Genomic DNA, 21,335 nt, shown 5'->3' with positions numbered 1-21,335 from the left:
AGTATGATGTTATTAATGTACTAGAACCTTTTAAATAAATCCCAAACTCTAGTTACTTTAGGACAAAAATGTGAAGTGTATGATAGTCCATGAAAACACACATCACTCTTTATATGTTGTTAGTGGAGCGTGCGTGGTTAACCGACACACTAATTTGGGACTATAAAGTTGAGTGATGGACAAATAGAAATTATCATTGTTAATGGAGCATGTGTGGTTTACCGACACATTAATTTAAGATGATGAATGGCATCGACGTTGTCAAGCGGGTTTACATGGTTATTCATATCTTATTTATGATCCTTGGCATCCCAATCACAAATTTGAAGAGCATAATATGAGATTAAACATGTCATTGATAAGATTCAATGAATCTCAAACGATCTAGGATTTTCATGCTAGATTGAAATTGGTAAATTTCTGTTACCTACCTTGATAAATTCACAATTAGATTACGACATCCCTCTTCTTTATTGCGACTTGTATTTTGGATCCTAGCCTTGAATGTTTATTTTGGGTTAAAGTATTAAGGATTTATATCACTAAGTAAAAACTATGTCTCTTTATATAGATGTTTGGAAATAGTAAACTCGTTGCTACTCAAGCCGACTCCTCTAACTCAAACTTCTATCTACTCTCAATTTATCGAAAGAGAAGCTCACCGGTCCCAACTACATAGACTGGATGAGGAACTTGAAGATTAATCTTCGATATGAGGGAAAGGAATATGTCCTCGAAAAGCCTCTTGTCGAAATCAATGAATCCACCACTACTCCTGAGGAGATTACCTCCTTCAACAAACATTATGATGATACCACAAAGGTCACTTGCATCATGGTGACCACTATGGAACCTGAGCTAGCCAAGTTCTATAAAGAATACTGGCCATACGAGATGTCTCTCAACCTTGCTGGAAAGTTCCACAAGAAGGCAAGACAAGAGCGCTTTGAAGTGGTCAAAGCTTTCATGGCGTGCAAGCTCAAGGAAGGAGAGTTTGTTTTCCCTTACGTACAAAAGATGCAAAGGTACGTGGAGCAACTCTATAGGATCATTGTGTCGTTTGATGACGATTTGGCCATTGACATGGTCCTTAACTCATTAACTCCTAGTTATAATCATTTCATTCTGACCTATCATTTGAACAACACAAAGATGACATTGACTGAGCTGCATAATTTGTTGCAAACTGCTGAATCGGGGATGAAGAAAAATCATGCCTCTACTACAAAAAAATGCTCTTGTCTTGGCCATTAAATCTGGAAAAGGGAAAAAAGAAAGGCTCTTTCCCAATATGATAGGAAAGGGAAGGTCTATGTTGGAGGGTCTAGCAGTGGTTCAAATTCGAAGCCTAATTTTGATGTCCCTGCGGTCAGTGATCCAAAGGAGGCCACTTGCTTCCATTATGGCAAAAAGGGTCATTGGAGAAGAAGCTTCCCTAAGTACCTGCTGGACTTGAAAGATGGAAAGATCAAGGCGTCCTCTTTAGGTATTTACACTATTCAAGTTAATAACACACGTATTTCTCATTCTTGGGTCCTTGACATGGGATGTGGTTTCCACATTTGTTCTGATTTGCAGGGACTAAGCGAAAGTGAGGAAGTGGAGCATGGGAAGCTCAATCTAATCATGGGGAATAGGCGATCTTCACCTGTTACCAAGATTGGAACATATGGGCTTATTCTTAGTAGTGGTGTTAGGGTTAATTTGATTAATTGATGTTATTCATTAGAAATGACGCGAAACATTATTTCATTTCATGCACTACTCATACAAGGTTTTAGACATTCATTTAATAGTGAAGTTGGTTCTATTTCTGCTTATCATAATGGTGTTTTATGTTTGAAGCTTTACCTTGTAATGGTGTGCATGAAACTCTGACTTGTGTTGATAACCTAGGCAATAGTGTGTTTCATATTAATTCAGCCAATGGTGTGAACAAATCATGTTTGTGGCAATGTCGTCTTGGGCACATAAATAAGAAACGCATCGCCCAACTCCAAAAGGATGGATTTTTTGAATCATTTGATCTTATGACAAATAATGAATGTGAATCTTGTGTCTTGGGCAAGATGACAAAATCACCTTTCACTGGAACATGTGAAAGAGGTAAAGGATTGTTGGACCTAATCCAAACAGATGTGTGTGGCCTATTTAGATCCACCACAAGAGATGCTAATAAATACTACGTGACATTTATAGATGATTATAATAGATATGGTTATATCTACTTAATCAAACATAAATCAGACACCTTTGAAAAGTTCAAAGAGTTTAAGCAGGAGGTCGAGAATCAATTAGGCAGGAATATAAAGATGCTCAGATCTGACAGAGGTGGTGAGTATCTTAGTATCGAATTCCACGGCTGTCTCAAGGAATGTGGAATCGTGTCACAATTAACACCTCCCAGAACACCACAACTTAATGGTGTAGCTGAGAGGCGTAATTGAACCTGACTGGATATGGTTCGTTCCATGATGAGTCGAGCTTATTTTCCTATTCATTTATGGGGGTATGCCTTAGAGACATGCACCAATATCGTGAATCTTGTTCCAACAAAGAAGGTTGCCAAAACACCTCATGAGATGTGGACAGGGAAAACTCCCTCGCTCACACATATAAAGGTCTCGGGTTGTAAAACACTCGTAAGATGAGAGAGGCATGACAAAATTGAACCCGTAGCCGAGAAGTGTTATTTCTTTGGCTACCTACAGAAGTCCTTTGGATACTTGTTCTACAGACCTAGTGAGAACGTGATCTTCGTAGCTCGAAGGGGAGTATTTCGCGCGAGAGAGGTCATATTCAAAGAGGACAGTAGGAGCACTATTGATCTTAAAGAAATTCAAGAGTCATCAATGAAGGAACCTCAGACAACACTGGCACTCAACGTGAGGAAGAGGTTCCAGTTGAGCCAGTTGAAAACTCATTACCCCTTCGTCATTCCAGTAGGGTTAGCATGCCACCTGAGTTCTATGGTTTCCATATTATTGCAGATGGTAACACGTTTTCAGTAATGGTATACTGGTAAATTTAGATGAACTTACTAACTACAAGGAAGCTATGGCAGGCCCTGAGGCTGCTAAATGGAAGGAGGAAATGAACAATGAGATTCAGCACATGTATGATAACAAAGTATGGAACTTGGTTGATTATGTACCTATTCGAAAGACAGTCGGGTGCAAATGGATCTTCAAGAAGCAGACCGCCATGGATGGGAGAGTACACACCTATAAAGCTAGGCTGGTTGCAAAGGGCTTTACTCAAACCCAAGGGATTGACTATGATGAGACCTTTTTACCAGTATCTAAGATAAAGTCTATCAGGAATATGCTTGCTATAGCTGCATTTCATGATTATGAAATTTGGCAGATGGATGTTAAAACTGCTTTCCTTAATGGGAAACTATCTGAGGACGTCTATATAAGTCAGCCATAGGGTTTTGTACATGCTAAGTTTCCTGATAGGGTGTGTAGGCTTGAGAAATCTATTTATGGATTAAAAACAAGCGTCTCACGGTTGGTATCGTTGCTTCCATGAGAAAGTTAAAGAGTTTGGGTTCTCTAGAAGCGAAGATGAGTCCTGTGTATATGTCAAAGCTAGTGGGTGTATAGTGACTTTCCTAGTCTTGTATGTTGATGACATACTCCTTATAGGAAACAACATTCCAACCTTGCAAGAAGTTAAGTCTTGGCTTGGGAAGTGTTGCGCTATGAAGGATCTAGGGGAAGCATCCTATATTCTAGGAATAAGGATTCAACGGGATAGAAATAATCATCTTATTGGTCTTAGCCATAATACATATTTGGATAAAATACTAAAGCGTTTCAATATGGATAATTCAAAGAAAGGGGAATTGCCCATTCATAGTACTATCAAGTTGAGTAAGACCCAAAGTCCTAGTACTGATAAAGATATAGCTGACATGAGTTGAGTCCCATATGCTTCAACTGTAGGATCGATCATGTATGCAATAACCTGTACTCGCCTTGATGTGTCTTGTGCTTTGAGCATGGTTAGTTGATTTCATAGAAATATTGTCAGAGCCCATTGGATTGCGGTGAAGAATATTCTTACGTATTTGCGAAGAAAGAAAGACATGTTCCTAGTTCTTGGCGGTAGTGATACATTAAGAGTAAGTGGTTACAGTGATGCCAATTTTCAAACAGACCGATACAAATTTTATTCGCATTTTGGCTGGGTATTCTTACTGAATGGAGGAACAGTTACTTGGACTAGTTCCAAACAAGACACAATAGCTGATTCCATGTGTGAGTATGAATACATTGCAACGAGTGAAGCATCAAAAGAAGCGGATTGACTTAAGTGCTGGATTAGTGTCTAAGCCCGTAACTATATTTGGTAAGTACTTGACCCAGTTGTGCATGGTCCTTTTGGGTTGCCTTCACCATAACAACTTGACAGGGTGATTTATGAAGAGAGAAGAGATATTATTAATATATTATGAGAATAATATATTAAATAAATAATAATATTATTTGATTAATATTAGTCATAGATTAATTAAGAATTAATTAAGTGACTAAAAGAGGTTAATTGAATAAAGGGGCTTAAACTGTCAAATGTGTGATAGTTGTATTTTGGGTTAGGAAACCCTATGGAGCAAGGGGTGGACGAAATTATGGGAGGATCCCATCAAGATTTCGTCCAAGGGCCTTAATCCAGAAGGTTCCATGGGCTGCTTGGTGATTAAGTTGTCCATTAGGGTTTTGGCTGAAACCCTAGAAGCTCACAGTACCCATGGGTTGGAGAAATCGGCCACCTTGCTTCCTTGGGAACCCTAGAGCCAATTTCTACATCCCTTCTCTCTCTCTCCAAATCAACCTCTTGCTAGTTGGTGTTTGTAAGCCATTAGAGGAGTGACAATTGTGACTCTAAGCTCCAAGAACAAGAAGATTCAAGCAAGTAATCAAAGGTATTCATCTAGATCTGATTTCATATGTCAAGTTTCTATTGTATTCACTAGATCTAGAATTGTAAGTCTTGGATACAATGCATGTTAAATTAGAGAAACCCAGATCCAAGCATTAGGGTTTGCATGTGCACATAGGAAAGTTCTTATAGCTCAAACCCATCAGTGGTATCAGAGCTTAGATTGATTTCTATTGAATTGATGCATTATTTGATTGTTCTTGCCATGAAAAATCGGTTTTTGTGCCCGTGACTGACAGACTCGGCGAGTCCCATTGTGGACTCGACAAGTAGCATGAACTCGACGAGTCCATAATGGGACTCGACGAGTCGGAGCGTATGTCAGAGTGATTTTCGGGATTTCTTGCTGTTTTGCTTGAGGATACTTGCCAAAATCGTTTTGGGTCCATAAAATCCGAATTTTATCATATGTTTGACTATATCCTTGACAAAACAAAAGATAGTTACCATTTGTTTAAATAACAATTTCCTTATTTGATAATAATTGATTATTTGACTTAATTGGTGAATTGTCTTGCAAATAATATTGACTAGGTCAAATTTAGATAATCATTAAATTAATTAGTTAATTTATATTATTTTCTATTTGATCCTTTATGTTTTGAAAAGTTCAAAACTTGTCCTCAAGTTTTGAAATTTTTGTTTTGTGATTAAAAGTTTAATTTGATTTATTTAAATTTCAAACCTTAGAATTTTACATGTTTTAAAATTCAACCTTATACTTATAATATTATAAGATTAATATACATATATATATATATATATATATATATATATATATATATATATATATATGTATAACTTAAATGCTAGTCTTACCGTTAGTAACCCTCATTCACGAAGCCGATCTATAAGGGGGTATAAGGTTATGGCCTATAAAATGGTCGTTTAATGGGTGTCCATTCTCACCCACCGCTTCCTTGATTGGTGTAGGGTCGTTAGTCGAACGGGTAGGATTGGGCAAACATTTCCTCATTAAAAGTATAATGAATCTATATAAAGCAACTAAATGTTTTTACAAAATTCCCAATCTTAGTTACTTTAGGCAAAAGTGAATTTGATGTAATTCCATGAAATTACACTTTGTACCCATGTTAAGACATTAATGGAGCGTGTGTGGTTAACCGGCACATTAATTGGGTTCTAAGCAAAGGTGGCAAAGGGTGACTCATTGTTTGTCATAGTTCGATGGAGCGTGTGTGGCTAACCGGCACATCGAATAGGTGGCTGTAACAATAAGGGCACCATGTACATTTGCATGGTTATTCACACCCACTTTGTGATCCTCGGCATCCCAGTCACAAACTTGAGAGGCATATCGAGATTTAAACATGCCATTGAAAGGTTCAATGAATCTCAAAGTATCTAGGAGTTTTCAATACATTTAAAACCTAATTTCCTTTTTCGTTTTTCATGGTGGAGAATTAGTGAATCGACATTCACTTGCCTTCAAATTATTTACTTGTTAGATTACAGCATCCCTTTTCTAATTTGTAAATAATGTTGTTGGTTCCTAGCCCTAATTTCTCATTTGGGTGATTAATTGGGGAAATTCATTTCTAATCAACTTTGTTCTTTTTCTTTTTTTAGATGTCGAACGCAAACAACAACGCTTCTGGGTCAAACTCCTTTGGTTCATTCTCACTCATGAACTTGTGTGGGAAAGTGATATTCGATGGGACCAATTTCAGTAATTGGATCCGCAACATTCGCATGGTTACTCGCTACAAGGACAAAGAATATGTCCTCGACGAGAAGCTAAAGGAGATTGATATTGAAACTGCTACCGCCGATGAGATCGCGGCCTACGAAGCCCACGAGCGTGATGCCACGAAAGTCCATTGCATCATGCTCGCGACTATGACTGCTGAGCTCCAAAATTCCTATGAGGACAAGTACCCCTATGAGATGCATCAGGATCTGCTGGAACGCTACCACCAGAGCGCTAGGCAAGAGAGGTATGAGATCATCACTTCGATGATCACTACCAAAATGGGTAATGGAGAGTCCCTTACCGCCCATCTGCAAAAGATGCAGAGATATGTTGATCGCCTGCTGAAGTTGAATGTGAACTTCGATGAAGAGCTAGCAATTGACATCATCCTTCATTCATTGCCTTCCTGCTATAGCCAGTTCCGCATGACCTACAACATGAATAAGGAAGAGGTCTCCTTGAGCAAGCTTCAGGGCTTGTTGAGGACTGCTGAGAGCAACCTCAAGGATAAATCTGTTGCATCACCTCCAACTCCAGCTGCTGCCCCTGTCTTGGCAATAGGGCAAGGGAAGGGTAAGAAAAGGAAGGCCTCCTCAAGGGGCCACCACAAGGGAAAGTCCCATGATGGCACCTCTTCTAGTGGAACCAAAGTTGGTTATGCTAAACCCAACTCAAACCCTAAAGAGGCAGAGTGCCACTACTGTCACAAGATAGGGCATTGGAAGAGAAGTTGCCCAGAATATCTGCAGGCAATCAAGGATGGGAAGATCAAGCCATATTTCGCAGGTATTTACACAATTAAATCTAATAGTTTATCACATGCTACTTCTTGGGTTCTTGATACAGGATGTGGTTTCCACATATGTTCTGATTTGCAGGGACTAAAACGAAATAGGGATGTGGAGCGTGGAAGGATGAATCTGATCATGGGAAACAGAAGATTGTCGCCTGTGACCAAGATTGGAGTTTATTCCTTAGTGCTTAGTAATGGTTTAGATTTAAATTTGAATAATTGTTGCTATTCGCCAGATATGGCTAGAAAAATCATTTCATTTCATGGTTTATATAAACAAGGTTTTAGATATTCATTTGATAATGAAAAGGGTTCTATTTATGCTTATTTTAATAATGTTTTATATTTTGAAGCATTGCCTTGTAATGGAATATATGAAACTGTGATGGTTGTAGACAACTTAGGAAATGATGTGTTGTGTGTGGATTCTTCCAATAGTATGGATAAAGCATGCTTGTGGCATTGTCGTCTTGGACATGTCAACAAGAAACGCATAGCCCAACTCCAAAAGGATGGAGTGTTGGAGTCATTCGACCTTAGGGAAGATGACGTGTGCGAGTCTTGTTTAATTGGAAAGATGACCAAGTCACCCTTCACTGGCACTTGTGCGAGGGGTTAGGGTTTATTGGATCTCATACATACAGATGTATGTGGACCCTTTAGATCCACCACAAGGGATGCAAATCGCTTCTATGTGACTTTCACAGATGATTATAGAAGATATGGGTATATCTACTTGATCAAGCACAAGTCAGAAACCTTTGAAAAGTTCAAAGAGTTTAAACAAGAAGTGGAGAATCAGTTGGGCAGTAAAATCAAGATGCTTCGATCTGATCGAGGTGGAGAGTACCTAAGTCTTGAATTCCACGACTACATCAAGGAATGTGGAATAGTTTCACAATTGACGCCACCTAGGACACCACAATTGAATGGTGTAGCTGAGAGGCGTAATCGAACCTTGCTAGACATGGTTCGTTCCATGATGAGTCGTGCTTCACTACCTATCTCATTCTGGGGGTATGCCTTAGAGACTGCCGCCCATATCCTTAACTTAGTCCCTATAAAGAATGTTGCCAAAACACCTCACGAGATGTGGACAGGGAAGGCTCCCTCGTTGGCACATATCAAGGTTTGGGGTTGCGAGGTTTTCGTAAGACGAGAAACTCACGACAAGCTCGAACCTCGTAGTGAGTGATGTTTTTTCATCGGCTACCCACATAAATCCTTTGGATATCTCTTCTATAGAGCGAGTGACAATGTAGTCTTCGTTGCGAGGAGAGGGGTTTTCCGAGAGCGAGAACTCATAATCCAAGGAGACAGTGGGAGGCAAATCGATCTTGAAGAGCTTCAAGAATCGAGCGATGAAGGAACCTCTAACACTAGCGCTCAACCCGAGGAGGAAACTCCGGTTGAACCGATTGACGAGTCCTTACCTCTTAGACGTTCCGAAAGGGTTAGTGTTCCACCCCAGTTTTATGGTTTTCATATTACTATGGAAGGGGGTACGTTCATTAGTGATAGTACACTAGTGAATATGGACGAACCTAACAGCTATAAGGAAGCCATGGCAGGCCTAGAGTCTGCGAAATGGAAAGAAGCTATGAACAGCGAGATTCAGTCCATGTATGACAACCAAGTTTGGAATTTGGTTGAGAATGTACCAGGTCGTAAGACGGTCGGGTGCAAGTGGATCTTCAAGAAGAAGACTGACGTGGATGGAAACGTGCACACTTATAAGGCGCGATTGGTTGCGAAGGGTTTCACTCAAACTCCTGGAGTTGACTACGACGAAACCTTCTCACCAGTTGTGAAGATAAAGTCTATCAGGGTGATGCTGGCCATTGCTGCATTTCATGACTATGAAATATGGCATATGGATGTCAAAACCGCTTTCCTTAATGGGAAGTTAGCTGAGGATGTTTACATGGCTCAGCCAGAGGGTTTTGTCAATGCGAAGCATCCCAATAGAGTGTGTAAGCTTGAGAAGTCCATTTATGGACTTAAGCAAGCGTCTCGCAGATGGAATCTTTGTTTTGACGAGAAGGTCAAAGAGTTTGGTTTTCTGCGAAGCGAAGATGAATCGTGTGTATATGTCAAAGCCAATGGGAGTGTAGTAAGCTTTCTCGTATTGTATGTCGATGACATACTACTCATAGGAAATGACATCCCGACATTGCTGGAGGTTAAGTCCTGGCTCGGGAAGTGCTTCGCTATGAAGGACCTCGGAGAGGCTTCCTATATTTTAGGAATAAGGATAGTGAGAGACAGAAGTAAGAGACTAATAGGACTTAGTCAGAATACTTACTTGGACAAGGTACTAAAACGTTTTAGTATGGAGAATTCAAAGAAAGGGGAGTTACCAATCCAGAGTAATGTCAAGTTGAGTAAGACTCAGAGTCCGAGTACTGAAGTCGAGATAGCAGAGATGAGCCGAGTACCTTACGCTTCCGCAGTCGGCTCGATTATGTAAGCTATGACTTGTACTCGCCCTGATGTGGCCTTCGCTTTGAGCATGGTCAGCAGATATCAAGGGAACCCTGGCAGAGCGCATTGGATCACAGTTAAGAACATTCTTAAGTACCTTCGGAGGACCAAGGAATGGTTTCTAGTCCTCGATGGGAGTGATGACTTAAAGGTGCAAGGGTATAGTGACGCCAGTTTTCAGACCGACAGGGACAACTATCGTTCGCAGTCGGGCTGGGTCTTTACCCTCAATGGAGGAGCAGTAACTTGGAAGAGTTCCAAGCAGGAAACTGTAGCTGATTCAACATGCGAATCAGAGTACATTGCAGCAAGCGAAGCGTCAAAGGAGGCAATATGGTTGAAGAACTTCATTGGAGACCTTGGAGTTGTGCCATCCATAAAGGAGCCTATGGAGATTTTCTGTGATAATGAAGGAGCGGTTGCCTTGACCAAGGAACCAAGAGATCACGGTAGATGTCGACATATCGACAGAAAATATCACTTTATTCGACATCGGTTGGAAGAAGGACTCCTCGTAGTGAAGAGGGTATCGTCAGAGGATAACCCAGCAGATCCGCTTACGAAGGGACTGAGCAGGGTTAAGCACTTGCAGCACGCTAGGAGCACTGGGCTGAAGGACGATATTAGTTTAGATTAGATAGTTTGGAAACGTGTAATAGATAAGTTGTTATTAACATTTGATGATTAAATAAAGGAGTATTATTTATTAGTAATGTTACTGTCTTATGTTAATCTTTTACCTATTGTTTCATTTTGCATGTTTTGACTTCCTGAATGATTGAATTATTTGATAATAATCAAATTATTCAAACGGTCCACATTCGTTCATATGTTGGAAGTAGATATGAATGAAGACTGTCATAAATTGGTGTAGATTGTCTAAAGTGTATTAGACATAGCAAAGGTTTGCTACAACGTTCATGAGTGCTTATGAACTTGATTTGAGCATTGGAATAAACCCACACTTGTTGGAATCACTTCATGGAATTTATCACGAGTGATCGCAAGATGGTAATATCATATGGTCTTAAAACCTAGATATATGGTTTATTGTTTGCTAATTGGTTGTGCATTGATAATGCGTAAACGCATCAGTAACTTGATGTTATAAAACGCATTGTTGTGTATGATTTGATTAGTGAATAGTAAATGCATATAAATTGAAGTTTATTTGTTCCTTTTATCCTAAGAGGGTAAAAGCGATATCAGGGCCCCTCGATGATTTGATTTGACTTATGTGTCGGGCCCGGTCAGGACTGAATTGATGTGTTCAATTAAGTTCTATGTAAAATGAATATGAGATCGAGAAACCAATTGCTGGACAATAAGTATGACAATGTTCCATGTAATTGTCCGCACGATATCTAGAACAGAGGATTATACGATCCCTTATCTGAAGGACAGGTTACTGATAAGATCAGAGTTTGACAGCGTCTTTGAGAGCTACGATTGCTAATCGGATAGTGCTTGCATTTATAGTTACTAGACTTATCCAAGTGGGAGACTGTTGGATTACTGTCTAAGCCCGTAACTATATTTGGTAAGTACTTGACCCGGTTGTGCATGGTCCTTTTGGGTTGCCTTCACCATAGCAACTTGACAGGGTGATTTATGAAGAGAGAAGAGATATTATTAATATATTATGAGAATAATATATTAAAGAAATAATAATATTATTTGATTAATATTAGTCATAGATTAATTAAGAATTAATTAAGTGACTAAAAGAGGTTAATTGAATAAAGGGGCTTAAACTGTTAAATGTGTGATAGTTGTATTTTGGGCTAGGAAACCCTATGGAGCAAGGGGTGGACGAAATTATGGGAGGATCCCATCAAGATTTCGTCCAAGGGCCTTAATCCAGAAGGTTCCATGAGCTGCTTGGTGATTAAGTTGTCCATTAGGGTTTTGGCTGAAACCCTAGAAGCTCACAGTATAAATAAACCCCATGGGTTGGAGAAATCGGCCACCTTGCTTCCTTGGGAACCCTAGAGCCGATTTCTACATCCCTTCTCTCTCTCCAAATCAACCTCTTGCTAGTTGGTGTTTGTAAGCCATTAGAGGAGTGACAATTGTGACTCTAAGCTCCAAGAACAAGAAGATTCAAGCAAGCAATCAAAGGTATTCATCTAGATCTGATTTCATATGTCAAGTTTCTATTGTATTCACTAGATCTAGAATTGTAAGTCTTGGATACAATGCATGTTCAATTAGAGAAACCTAGATCCAAGCATTAGGGTTTGCATGTGCACATAGGAAAGTTCTTATGGCTCAAACCCATCATCAAGAACTTTATCGAAGATCTCAGAGTCATTCCAACTATTCATGAACCCATGGAACTGTTCTGTGATAATGAAGGTGCGGTTGATTTGACAAAAGAACCAACGGATCATGGTAGATCCAAGCATATCGATAAAAAGTACCATTACATTCGACATCGGGTAAAACAAGGACACCTTCTGGTGAAGAGAGTATCATCATAAGAAAATGTTGCAGATCCTTTCACAAAGGCTCTGAGCATAGTCAAACGCTACCAGCATGCTAAGATTATAGGCCTAAGAGACGATATTAGTTTTAGTAGTTAGGTGATATGTTTGAAACTTGTAACAAAATAAATGTAATTGATTTGGTGAAAGAATAATAGAGAATTATTTATAAGTATCGTACTGCCTCATTCAATTATTTATTCTTGTGTTTTTTTTGCATGTTTACACTTCCTGAGTAATTTGAATTATTCAAACTTCCACAGTCGTTCATACTTTTGGAAGTAAGTAGTGAATTAAGGCTGTCATGAATTGATTGTAGATTGTCAATTGAGGTTAAGACATTGCAATTTGAATTGCTACAATATTCATGAGTACTTTGCAAATACGGATTTTAAGTATTGGATAAACCCACACTGAGAGATTACTTTATGGGTCTTGTTACGAATAATTCTAAGATGATAACATTTACTATTCTTAAAGGAAAGATATGTAGTTCACAGTTTACAGATATCATTGGGCCCCTAGATGATTTGATGTTAACTATATAGTGTTGGGCCCAACCAGGACTAATTGATGTGTTCAAATTGAAGTCCAATAAAGTCTTCATAAATCGGGAAATCGAGAAACAAATTTTTGGACAATGAAATTGATTCTAATCCATGTCTTGTATCCATATGATATCTTGAAGGATGAAGGAATAATTGATCACTTATCTTAGGGCCAATATCTGATTTGAATCAGAGTTTGGAAGTGGCTTTAGAAAGCACTATTTGCTGTTTATTTCAATGTCTATGCTTGAAATTGTAGTTACAGACTTATCCAAGTGGAAGATTGTTAGATTAAGGTGTCTAAGCCAATAACTAAATTGGTATATTCTTGAAATAGAAGCAAAGTCATTTTTGGGTTGCTCTCAAAACTAGTATTTGAATGGAATGACTTTTTGGAGGAAAAAACTGATTTGTTAATTTATTATATGATTAATAAATTGTAACAAATGATTTATTAATATATTATAAGATTAATATATTAATTTGAAATAATAATAATAATTAATTGAGAATTAATCATAAATTAATTGGAATTAATTTCGGGTTAATTAGAATTAATTGGAAGTACAGGGATTGAGCTGTAAGTGTTTAATATTTGACCAAAATAGGGTTTCTAGAACCTTCTAGATGTGGCCAAATTTTGGCTAGGTCTTTTAGGGTTTTAGGATAATCCTATTAGATAATAAGGATACAAGATAATTATCTTGAATTTTAAATATTACGATTTAATTCAAGATTAGACTTTCTAGGGTTACCCTACAGCCTATAAATAGGACCCATTGGGATCCCATTTTCGTCCACCACATACACTCTCAAGAGAGCCAAAATTTTGCTCAAGCCTCCTATATCCTCAAGTCTTCTTGCTATTAGGGTTATGAGTACAAACCATTAGAGGTATTATACCTTTGGTGCTAGCTTTTCAAGGTTTTGAAGAAAGATTTTACTTTGATTATTTACAATAATAATCAAAAGGTATGTAACCCTCATTTAGTATGAATTTCGATTTCATAGCCTCTCTCCTAGGGTTTCTTGATATTCATAGTTAGTTGCTATCAATAGAGAAAACATAGACCATTTCTAGGTTGCATGTGAACTTAAGGGTTTAAGTGTTTTTCCACCACATGTTATTTATTTTATTACCTAAAAAACCCATCAATCATAATATTTTAATTATGATAAATATTAAATACAATGATTTATATATTTAACTATTCTAACATGATCGACGAAAGAACTCCTCCCCTAAAGCTCTTATACCAATTTGTTGCGCAAATACAGAAACTAGGGCATTTCCAACCCTATTCTATTTTTACACCAAATTAATGTAAACTCATCTACACTCATACTCGAATTTCTTGTACCACTTTGGTGTGAAGGAATAATATAAGACCAAATTTTGTGTTATATTATTCTTTTACATCAAAACAGTGTCAACTTTAGTCCACCAACTATTGTGTTTATTTATTTTTAGTTTATAAAATATGATTAGGTAAAAATGTATGTGGTGCAATTAAAAATACCTCTTTTATAAATATATATAGATATAGATATACATAGATATATACTTTTTGATGTAAAATGGAGTATGACTGGAAATCTTATATATACAAATTTTATATTATTTTAATGCAAATAATAAAATAGGATGAGAGATGTTAAGGGCTAAGACTATTCATAATACCCTCCCTATCTTTCTATTATTTTTTATTACTTTTATTTTATATAAATAATATTTAATATATGTAAATCGTTATAAAATATATACAATGATATGACAATACTACATTTATCTGTCCTATTATTAATATTTATATTAATACTAAACACACTAAACACGATTTGTTTTTAATTGACAATTTTTTTGTTTTTTAAATATTATTTAATATATCTAGATAACTACAATAACAGTTTTTAGGTTAAATATTATAAAATTGTTTTGAATTTCTAAAATTTTTAAAATTTCTAAATAAGAAAAAGTTGAATTGATTTATCTATGTATTTATGTTCTTTAAGATAATTTATAACTATTTTTTATTATATAAAAAATATAAACAAGTATAATAAATATTGTTTTATATTTTCATTTTGACATTAAAATTGTTTATTTATATATATCTATGTTTTCAAGATATTTCGATGCCTAATACGAAAATTGTTTTTACGTTAATGAAAAGAACATTGTCAGAATAAAATAATTTTTAATTTTTTCTAATCGTGTGTTAAAAAAAGTTTGTTCGCACATTAATGGTAGTAAAATTTCAATTTAAGTTAGCCTAGGGTAGTAAAATTCAATTAATGGAACATGTCTCATGAAAAAATCTATCATATTAACTTGTTTATCAATTAATAAAATATAAAAATCAATTAAAAGTTTCTTGATTATTATTTGTTTTGATAGATTTACTGATAGGACAATGTGGATGAATAAAAAAAATAATAAAGAAAGAAAAGAATGAAATGTGTAAGGGCTAATGACTAATAATAGCTTTTAGATACTATTTGAAAAGATACTATTTGAAAAGACATTGACGATTTAAAGTCCATTCATATAACATAGGAGTATATGAATAGTAGCTCCCGATGTTAGGTCATTCGATGTGGGAGGAAAAACTACGTGTGAGGTCCTATGTGGCACATCTAGCCACACGTGAACACCGATTCAAGGAGTGTGGGTATGTTGTGACGTGACTCCCTCTACGCACAAAGACAACCAATGAGAGCGAATAAACTTTGCAAACGGTCAAATATTGGACGGTTGAATCGCATGTATCCGTTTGTGTTTAAAAAAATTACTTAATTTACAAATTTAAACCGTACATCCTACAACTATAAATACCAACCATTTTATATACATTTCACACTAAAAAAACACACAACATCTTTCTATTTTCTCATCTTTTCTTCAAATTATGGACCCAAATCAAAATACTTCACTCACTCCACACACCCCAACCACCCCAACCACTTTAAATGAGGCATATGCATATCTTAATTATATGTAATTGTTAACATCATCAATCCAACAACAACCTCTATTCACCAACTTTCCATACCACCCAAACTACTACCAACAACAACGACCACAACAATTCAATCAACCCTAATTTCAAACTTTTCAACAACAACATTCTCAACAATTTAAACCCCAACCTTTCAACAATTTCAAACACAACCATCTCATGTACCATTATCTCAATCCCAACCTATAAACCTCACAATGACGCCGATGAAAGGGTCCAAGAAACACAACAACCATCTTGAAGAAGGCAACAAAAAGAAAAAAGCTACAAAAAAGAGCTACGGTTTGGGGCGAGGACGAAGATGAAGCTTTATCGAAAGCTCAGATTTTCATATCGCAAAACGTGCAATCCGACAACGCACAATCAGGTCAAAAATTTTGGAATCGTGTTTTAGACCACTTTCACGCGCTATTAGGAAGGGAAATAGATCGGATGTACGACACAGTCAATGGAACATGACGTGACCTACGAGCGGTTTGCACCAAATTTAATGACATATTTGAAAATCTTAAAAATATGCACAAAAGTGGTAGCAATGATTTCAATATTTTATCAACCGCATGCTACCAATACAAAGTTACCAACAATGGTAAACCATTCGACCACCAAAAAGCGTGAGATATTTCATATTTGTCCTAAGGGTGAAAAAATGAGTCCTTAATTTGGAGACGGTGCATTCGGAATCAACCACCGACTCCAACAAAAGGCCAAGAACTTCCGAGTTGCATGTGGGTTTTGGCCTCGACCTCAATGACGACTTTGATGACACCGAGGGGGAGGGGCCATCAGAACTCCAACTTCATCGACCAAGGGACAAAGGGAAACGGGCGATGTCTTCATCCGGAAAAGCGTGTAGCGAAGACGTACTTGCAGAAAAATAGACAAAACTCTATTTTTTCTTGAAAAAAAATACGAAGCAACGGAGTAAGCTCGTCGTCGAAAAATAGATGGGTTAATACCATAAAAGCCATAAGTTTTACATCCCAATTCCAAATTAGCCCTAAATGGATTTTTTGTGTCTAATTAGCCATTATGTATGTGTTGACTTTTGCCTCAAACCCTGTTAGCCGGTTTCCCCGGTTTCAGCCAGTTACCCCTTTACAAATAGGGGTTTTACCGTTAGAAACCCATCTTCCACCTCCTACTTCTACATTCTCCGACTTCTTCTTCCACGCATCAACTTCTTCATGGCTAGTTCATCTACAGGGTCAATAAGTTCAGGATTTCAAAATGTTAATGTCAATTTCAGGAAAGAAACAACCCCATGGTTTTGTGTCGTTGTGGTGTTGAGGCTAGCTTCTCAATTTCGTGGACGGACAAGAATCCTGGAAGAAAATTTAGGGGATGCACCAACTACAAGGTATGTTCTTCACTCTTTGATCCAGTATAAAGTTTTGTTATGGGACTAAAGGCAAATCTGTCATAAAAATGTGCAGGATCCTTCCAGGTATTGTAAGTTCTTCATGTGGTTGGACCCACCTTTGCCTAGTGAAGATTACAAAAACCTCATGTACCAAATGCATTTCGCTCTGGTTGGTATGGCTGATGGCAATGCTCAGTTGGAACAGGTGAATGTGGATCAAAATAGGAGGTTGATGTTGATGATGAAGCTTATGTTCATCATGGTCATGCTATTTGCAGTGATGTTGGTAACAGGGACTGTATTGCTGGTGAAATTATAGGAAGTTAGGAAGTTAAGTTTAGTCTTTTGTGAAGTTGTTGGTTAGGTGAAATTGTATTAGATGCTTATTTTGGCACAGTTGTAATAGCATCTGAAAACATTTTGATGGTTGTAATATGGGTACCCCAATTAATATGAAAAGCATTAACCAGAAATTGACAATTTACTATCCATTACAAACTGACATTGAAATTTGAACTTACTACAAACCACAATCTTTATAAACATAATAGCCAAATACATACATGGAGGGTAACAATCAGAACCAAACTTCCAATTTTACAACAATGTTTACAAGCCAAAAGATGATTTCCCAAAATGACAATGTTACTACAATTTACAGTCAAAAGATAACATGTTGTCAACAAATTGGAAGCTTGTTACCAAAAGATGCTTTCACAAAAAAGGGCTATCAAAAGATTTATGCCCAATTAACCCCCCATCCATAACAACATCAGTCCAATGTAAGTGCTTTCTCAGTTGTTGAACCACCTCCATCTGGATCATGCACTGCTTTTTTCAACTTAATCTTGATAATTCTTTCCGAGGGCTTCCTTTTTCTTACCAACGGATCTTGTGTTTCTTGACTGGTCTCTTCATCAACTATACTCTCAACCAACATCTCCTTCCTCTCTTTTGTCAACTGTGAATAAGAAATTAACATAAACATATTATCACATAATGTTCAAGAAAATTGTGTTAATAATTAAATTTATAACTACACACCTTATTAAAAGCTTCAACAATTTCCCCATGATCATATCCAGATGCCTGCAGATCTTTAATAGTTTCAAAATCTTCATGGTTAAGCTTTTCATGGCAGGTAAGTACAGCTTCATCAACACCTGCCACAGATTGACTTATACTACCATGCACAACCCCTATTCTCCCTACATATTTGATCTTACCTCCCCTCCTTGCCATCATCTTCATTCTCTTCAAAGGAGAAATTGACTGATCAACATCTATTATCTTACATGCTTCTTTTGATGTGCCCTCAGCAGCTTTCATCTTTCCCTCACTTGCTTCTTTTGATGTGTGATCAACAACTTTATTCTGTCCCTCATTTGCTTCTTTTGATGTGCCCTCAACAACTTTCTTCTTTCCCTTATCTACTTTCCTTGGTGTCTTTGCAATGTTCACATCTAAATTCCCTCCCCCATCTCCCTTTGGTCTACCATTTTTCCTTTTAGGGACAGGGTCACTTGGACCTTCTCCATTCTTACAAGACAGCTTATTATGACCAAGTTCCCTACATTTCCCACACCTAACAGTCCTGCTAACCTTTGCCTTTTGAATTGGGAACTTAGAATCCTGACATTCTGAGGCATGTCTTCTTCTCTTTGTTTTTGGCCTTCCAGGCATTCTCCTAACAAGGAGTGGTAAGGGCTTCAAATATTCAGTATAGGGCCACATATTACTTCTATTAACAGGTAAGATGTTGTCCCTGTATATCTCTATGAACTTATCCTTATGGAACCAAAAGGAAATAAAATCAGTTGGATCTCTATGTTTGAAATTGATTGCAGCTTGAGCATGGACACATGGTAACCCTGATATCTCCCATAATCTGCATGAACAAGAATGAGCATCTAAATCCACCTTGTAAGCTGAATATCCATGCCTTGTCTCAAATAATGCCCCTCCACTTGGTATTACTATCCAGAACCTAAAATCATAAGTAATTAGTAATGTACATGTATAGACTTAAGATCACAATTAAAATCAAATAAGCATACCTCACATGCTTTCCAAACTCCTTAATCTTCTCTAAGGTGTTTGGGCCATAGTCACCTTTCCATTGAGAAACTGTAGCAGCTTGATGATAAAACCTATTCATCAAATAAATCCTGATTTCCTCAAGCATTGTTAGAATTGGTTTTTTTCTCATGTGAATGATCATCGAATTAAAACACTCTGATATGCCATTCTCTATAGCCTCACAAGCATATCCATGAGAGAAAAATGCCCTACACCAAGAATGTGGTTTGTTTGACATCAGCCATTCATAGCCACTGGGAGTTATGTCTTTGATTTTCTTCATTGTTGCTATAAAGTCCCCCTCCACAGTACTTTTGGCAGCTTCCCAAAACAGGTTCTTGAGCTCTAACCCAATGTATTTCTTCCTGAAGTTTGCATAGATGTGCCTGGCACATTGTCTATGTTCAACATATGGAAGTAGTTCTGTAACAGCTTGTAGTAGACCCTGACATTGAATAAACAAAATTATTATAAATGTATAATAATTAAACAAATTTACAGTATAATTTACCTTGTGCTGATCGGAAATAACCACAAGACCCCTACTACAATCAAGGTCAAGATCAGCAACTAACAGCTCAATAAACCAAGTCCAATTATCTTTGTTCTCTACATCAATCACTACCCATGCTATTGGATATACATGATTGTCTGCATCTCTTCCAACAGCGGTCAAAAGTTCTCCCTTGATCTGACCCTTTAGGAAACAACCATCCAAACCTATCACACGTCTGCAACCCCTATTCCAACCATCCTTAAAAGCCTTTAAGCACACATAAAACCTTTTGAAATAGTTCATGCCACTTGCATTAGAATCTACTCCCACCTTACAAGTGCTCCCTGGGTTAGACCTGAGGATTTCTGCAGCATAGTCCCATACCTTTGCATAATGTTCTTCTAACTTACCTTCTATCATCTCTCTTGCCTTTGTCCTAGCCCTGTGACATTGCCCCTTAGATACATTTACTGAAAACATCCTAAGTACATCTTCCTTCATCTCAGTTAATGTCATCTTTGGCTTCATAATAATATCCTTCAGGTAATGTTTGGCCAACCAGTTACAACTAACCAAAGTTCCAAAATTAAAATTTCTAGCACATAGATGTATGTCACATATAGATTTAATCTGAAATGTTCGTTCATTATACTTCCAAGCAGCATAAACTCTGAAGGGACATGGGTCTTTTTTATATATTTTCCCACACCTAGCAATCACTCTATGCTTATCACTCTTCATAAACCACAACTGATATCCATTAGCTACTGCATAGTTAGTTAATGCAAACCTGAGTTGAGAAGGGGACTCGTAACACTCTCCCACTACAGGCTTCATTTGTTTCCAATGTATGTCAGGATCATGAACCCTGTACTCTACACCTACTTTACCATCATTTTGATCATCAATATGATCATGTTCTGGATCCTTAACACCAGCTTCCTGATCATCATCTCCCATTCCATCAAGAGTCCTCCTTAGCATATTTTCATCACATAATATGTTAAGGAATGGGTCATCAGACAGGTTTGAGGTTGGTTTAAAGGTCTCTGGTGCAAAATCCAGGAAAGAGAAATCTATGAGATCATCATCAGAGTCCTCGTCCCTTACATAAAGCTTTTCAGGCCCTTTCACCTTTTTAGTTCCAGATGATGAAGCCATCTGTTCAAGATGAAAAATTATACTTGTAAGTGACACTATGGAACTCGATTATGTAAGATAAGAACACACATACACATCAATTTCTTATTGGCACCCCACGTACCTTTCTACTTCAGTGATTTTCAACTTCAAAATAGAAGCTTGTTTGCATGCAACAATGGTGTAAGAAACCCTTTTCAAATCCTTCTTCTTCCTAAGACCAACTACATGAAACCCTTTTTTGATGCAAGACGTTTCTGTGAAA

General features: G+C 37.3%; 1 protein-coding gene across 1 annotated transcript; it reads right to left on the bottom strand.

Moving 5' to 3' along the window:
• Positions 1–18,533: 18,533 nt before the first annotated feature.
• LOC145130740 (uncharacterized) lies at positions 18,534–21,091 on the bottom strand. The gene is made up of 4 exons (XM_079065511.1): positions 19,946–21,091; positions 19,413–19,879; positions 18,582–19,342; positions 18,534–18,538 (listed from the first exon to the last, which is right to left on the bottom strand). The coding sequence occupies exons 1-4, from the start codon at positions 21,089–21,091 to the stop codon at positions 18,534–18,536; spliced, it is 2,379 nt and encodes a 792-aa protein (XP_078921637.1).
• Between the last annotated feature and the right edge of the window lie 244 nt (positions 21,092–21,335).

This window comes from Lactuca virosa, chromosome 8, assembly GCF_052849685.1.
Source record: "Lactuca virosa cultivar CGN04683 chromosome 8, Lactuca_virosa_CGN04683_v6, whole genome shotgun sequence".
In the NCBI taxonomy this organism is placed as follows: domain Eukaryota; kingdom Viridiplantae; phylum Streptophyta; class Magnoliopsida; order Asterales; family Asteraceae; genus Lactuca; species Lactuca virosa.
Note: the sequence above shows the minus strand (reverse complement) of the source record. Positions and strands in the feature narration are given on the sequence as shown.

Coding starts and splice junctions, on each gene's coding strand:
- LOC145130740 (XM_079065511.1), bottom strand. CDS start 21,091: ATGGCTTCATCATCTGGAACTAAAAAGGTGAAAGGGCCTGAAAAGCTT. Junction 19,880..19,945: donor TTATTTCCGATCAGCACAAG/GTAAATTATACT, acceptor ATTCAATGTCAG/GGTCTACTACAAGCTGTTAC. Junction 19,343..19,412: donor GAGTTTGGAAAGCATGTGAG/GTATGCTTATTT, acceptor TTATGATTTTAG/GTTCTGGATAGTAATACCAA.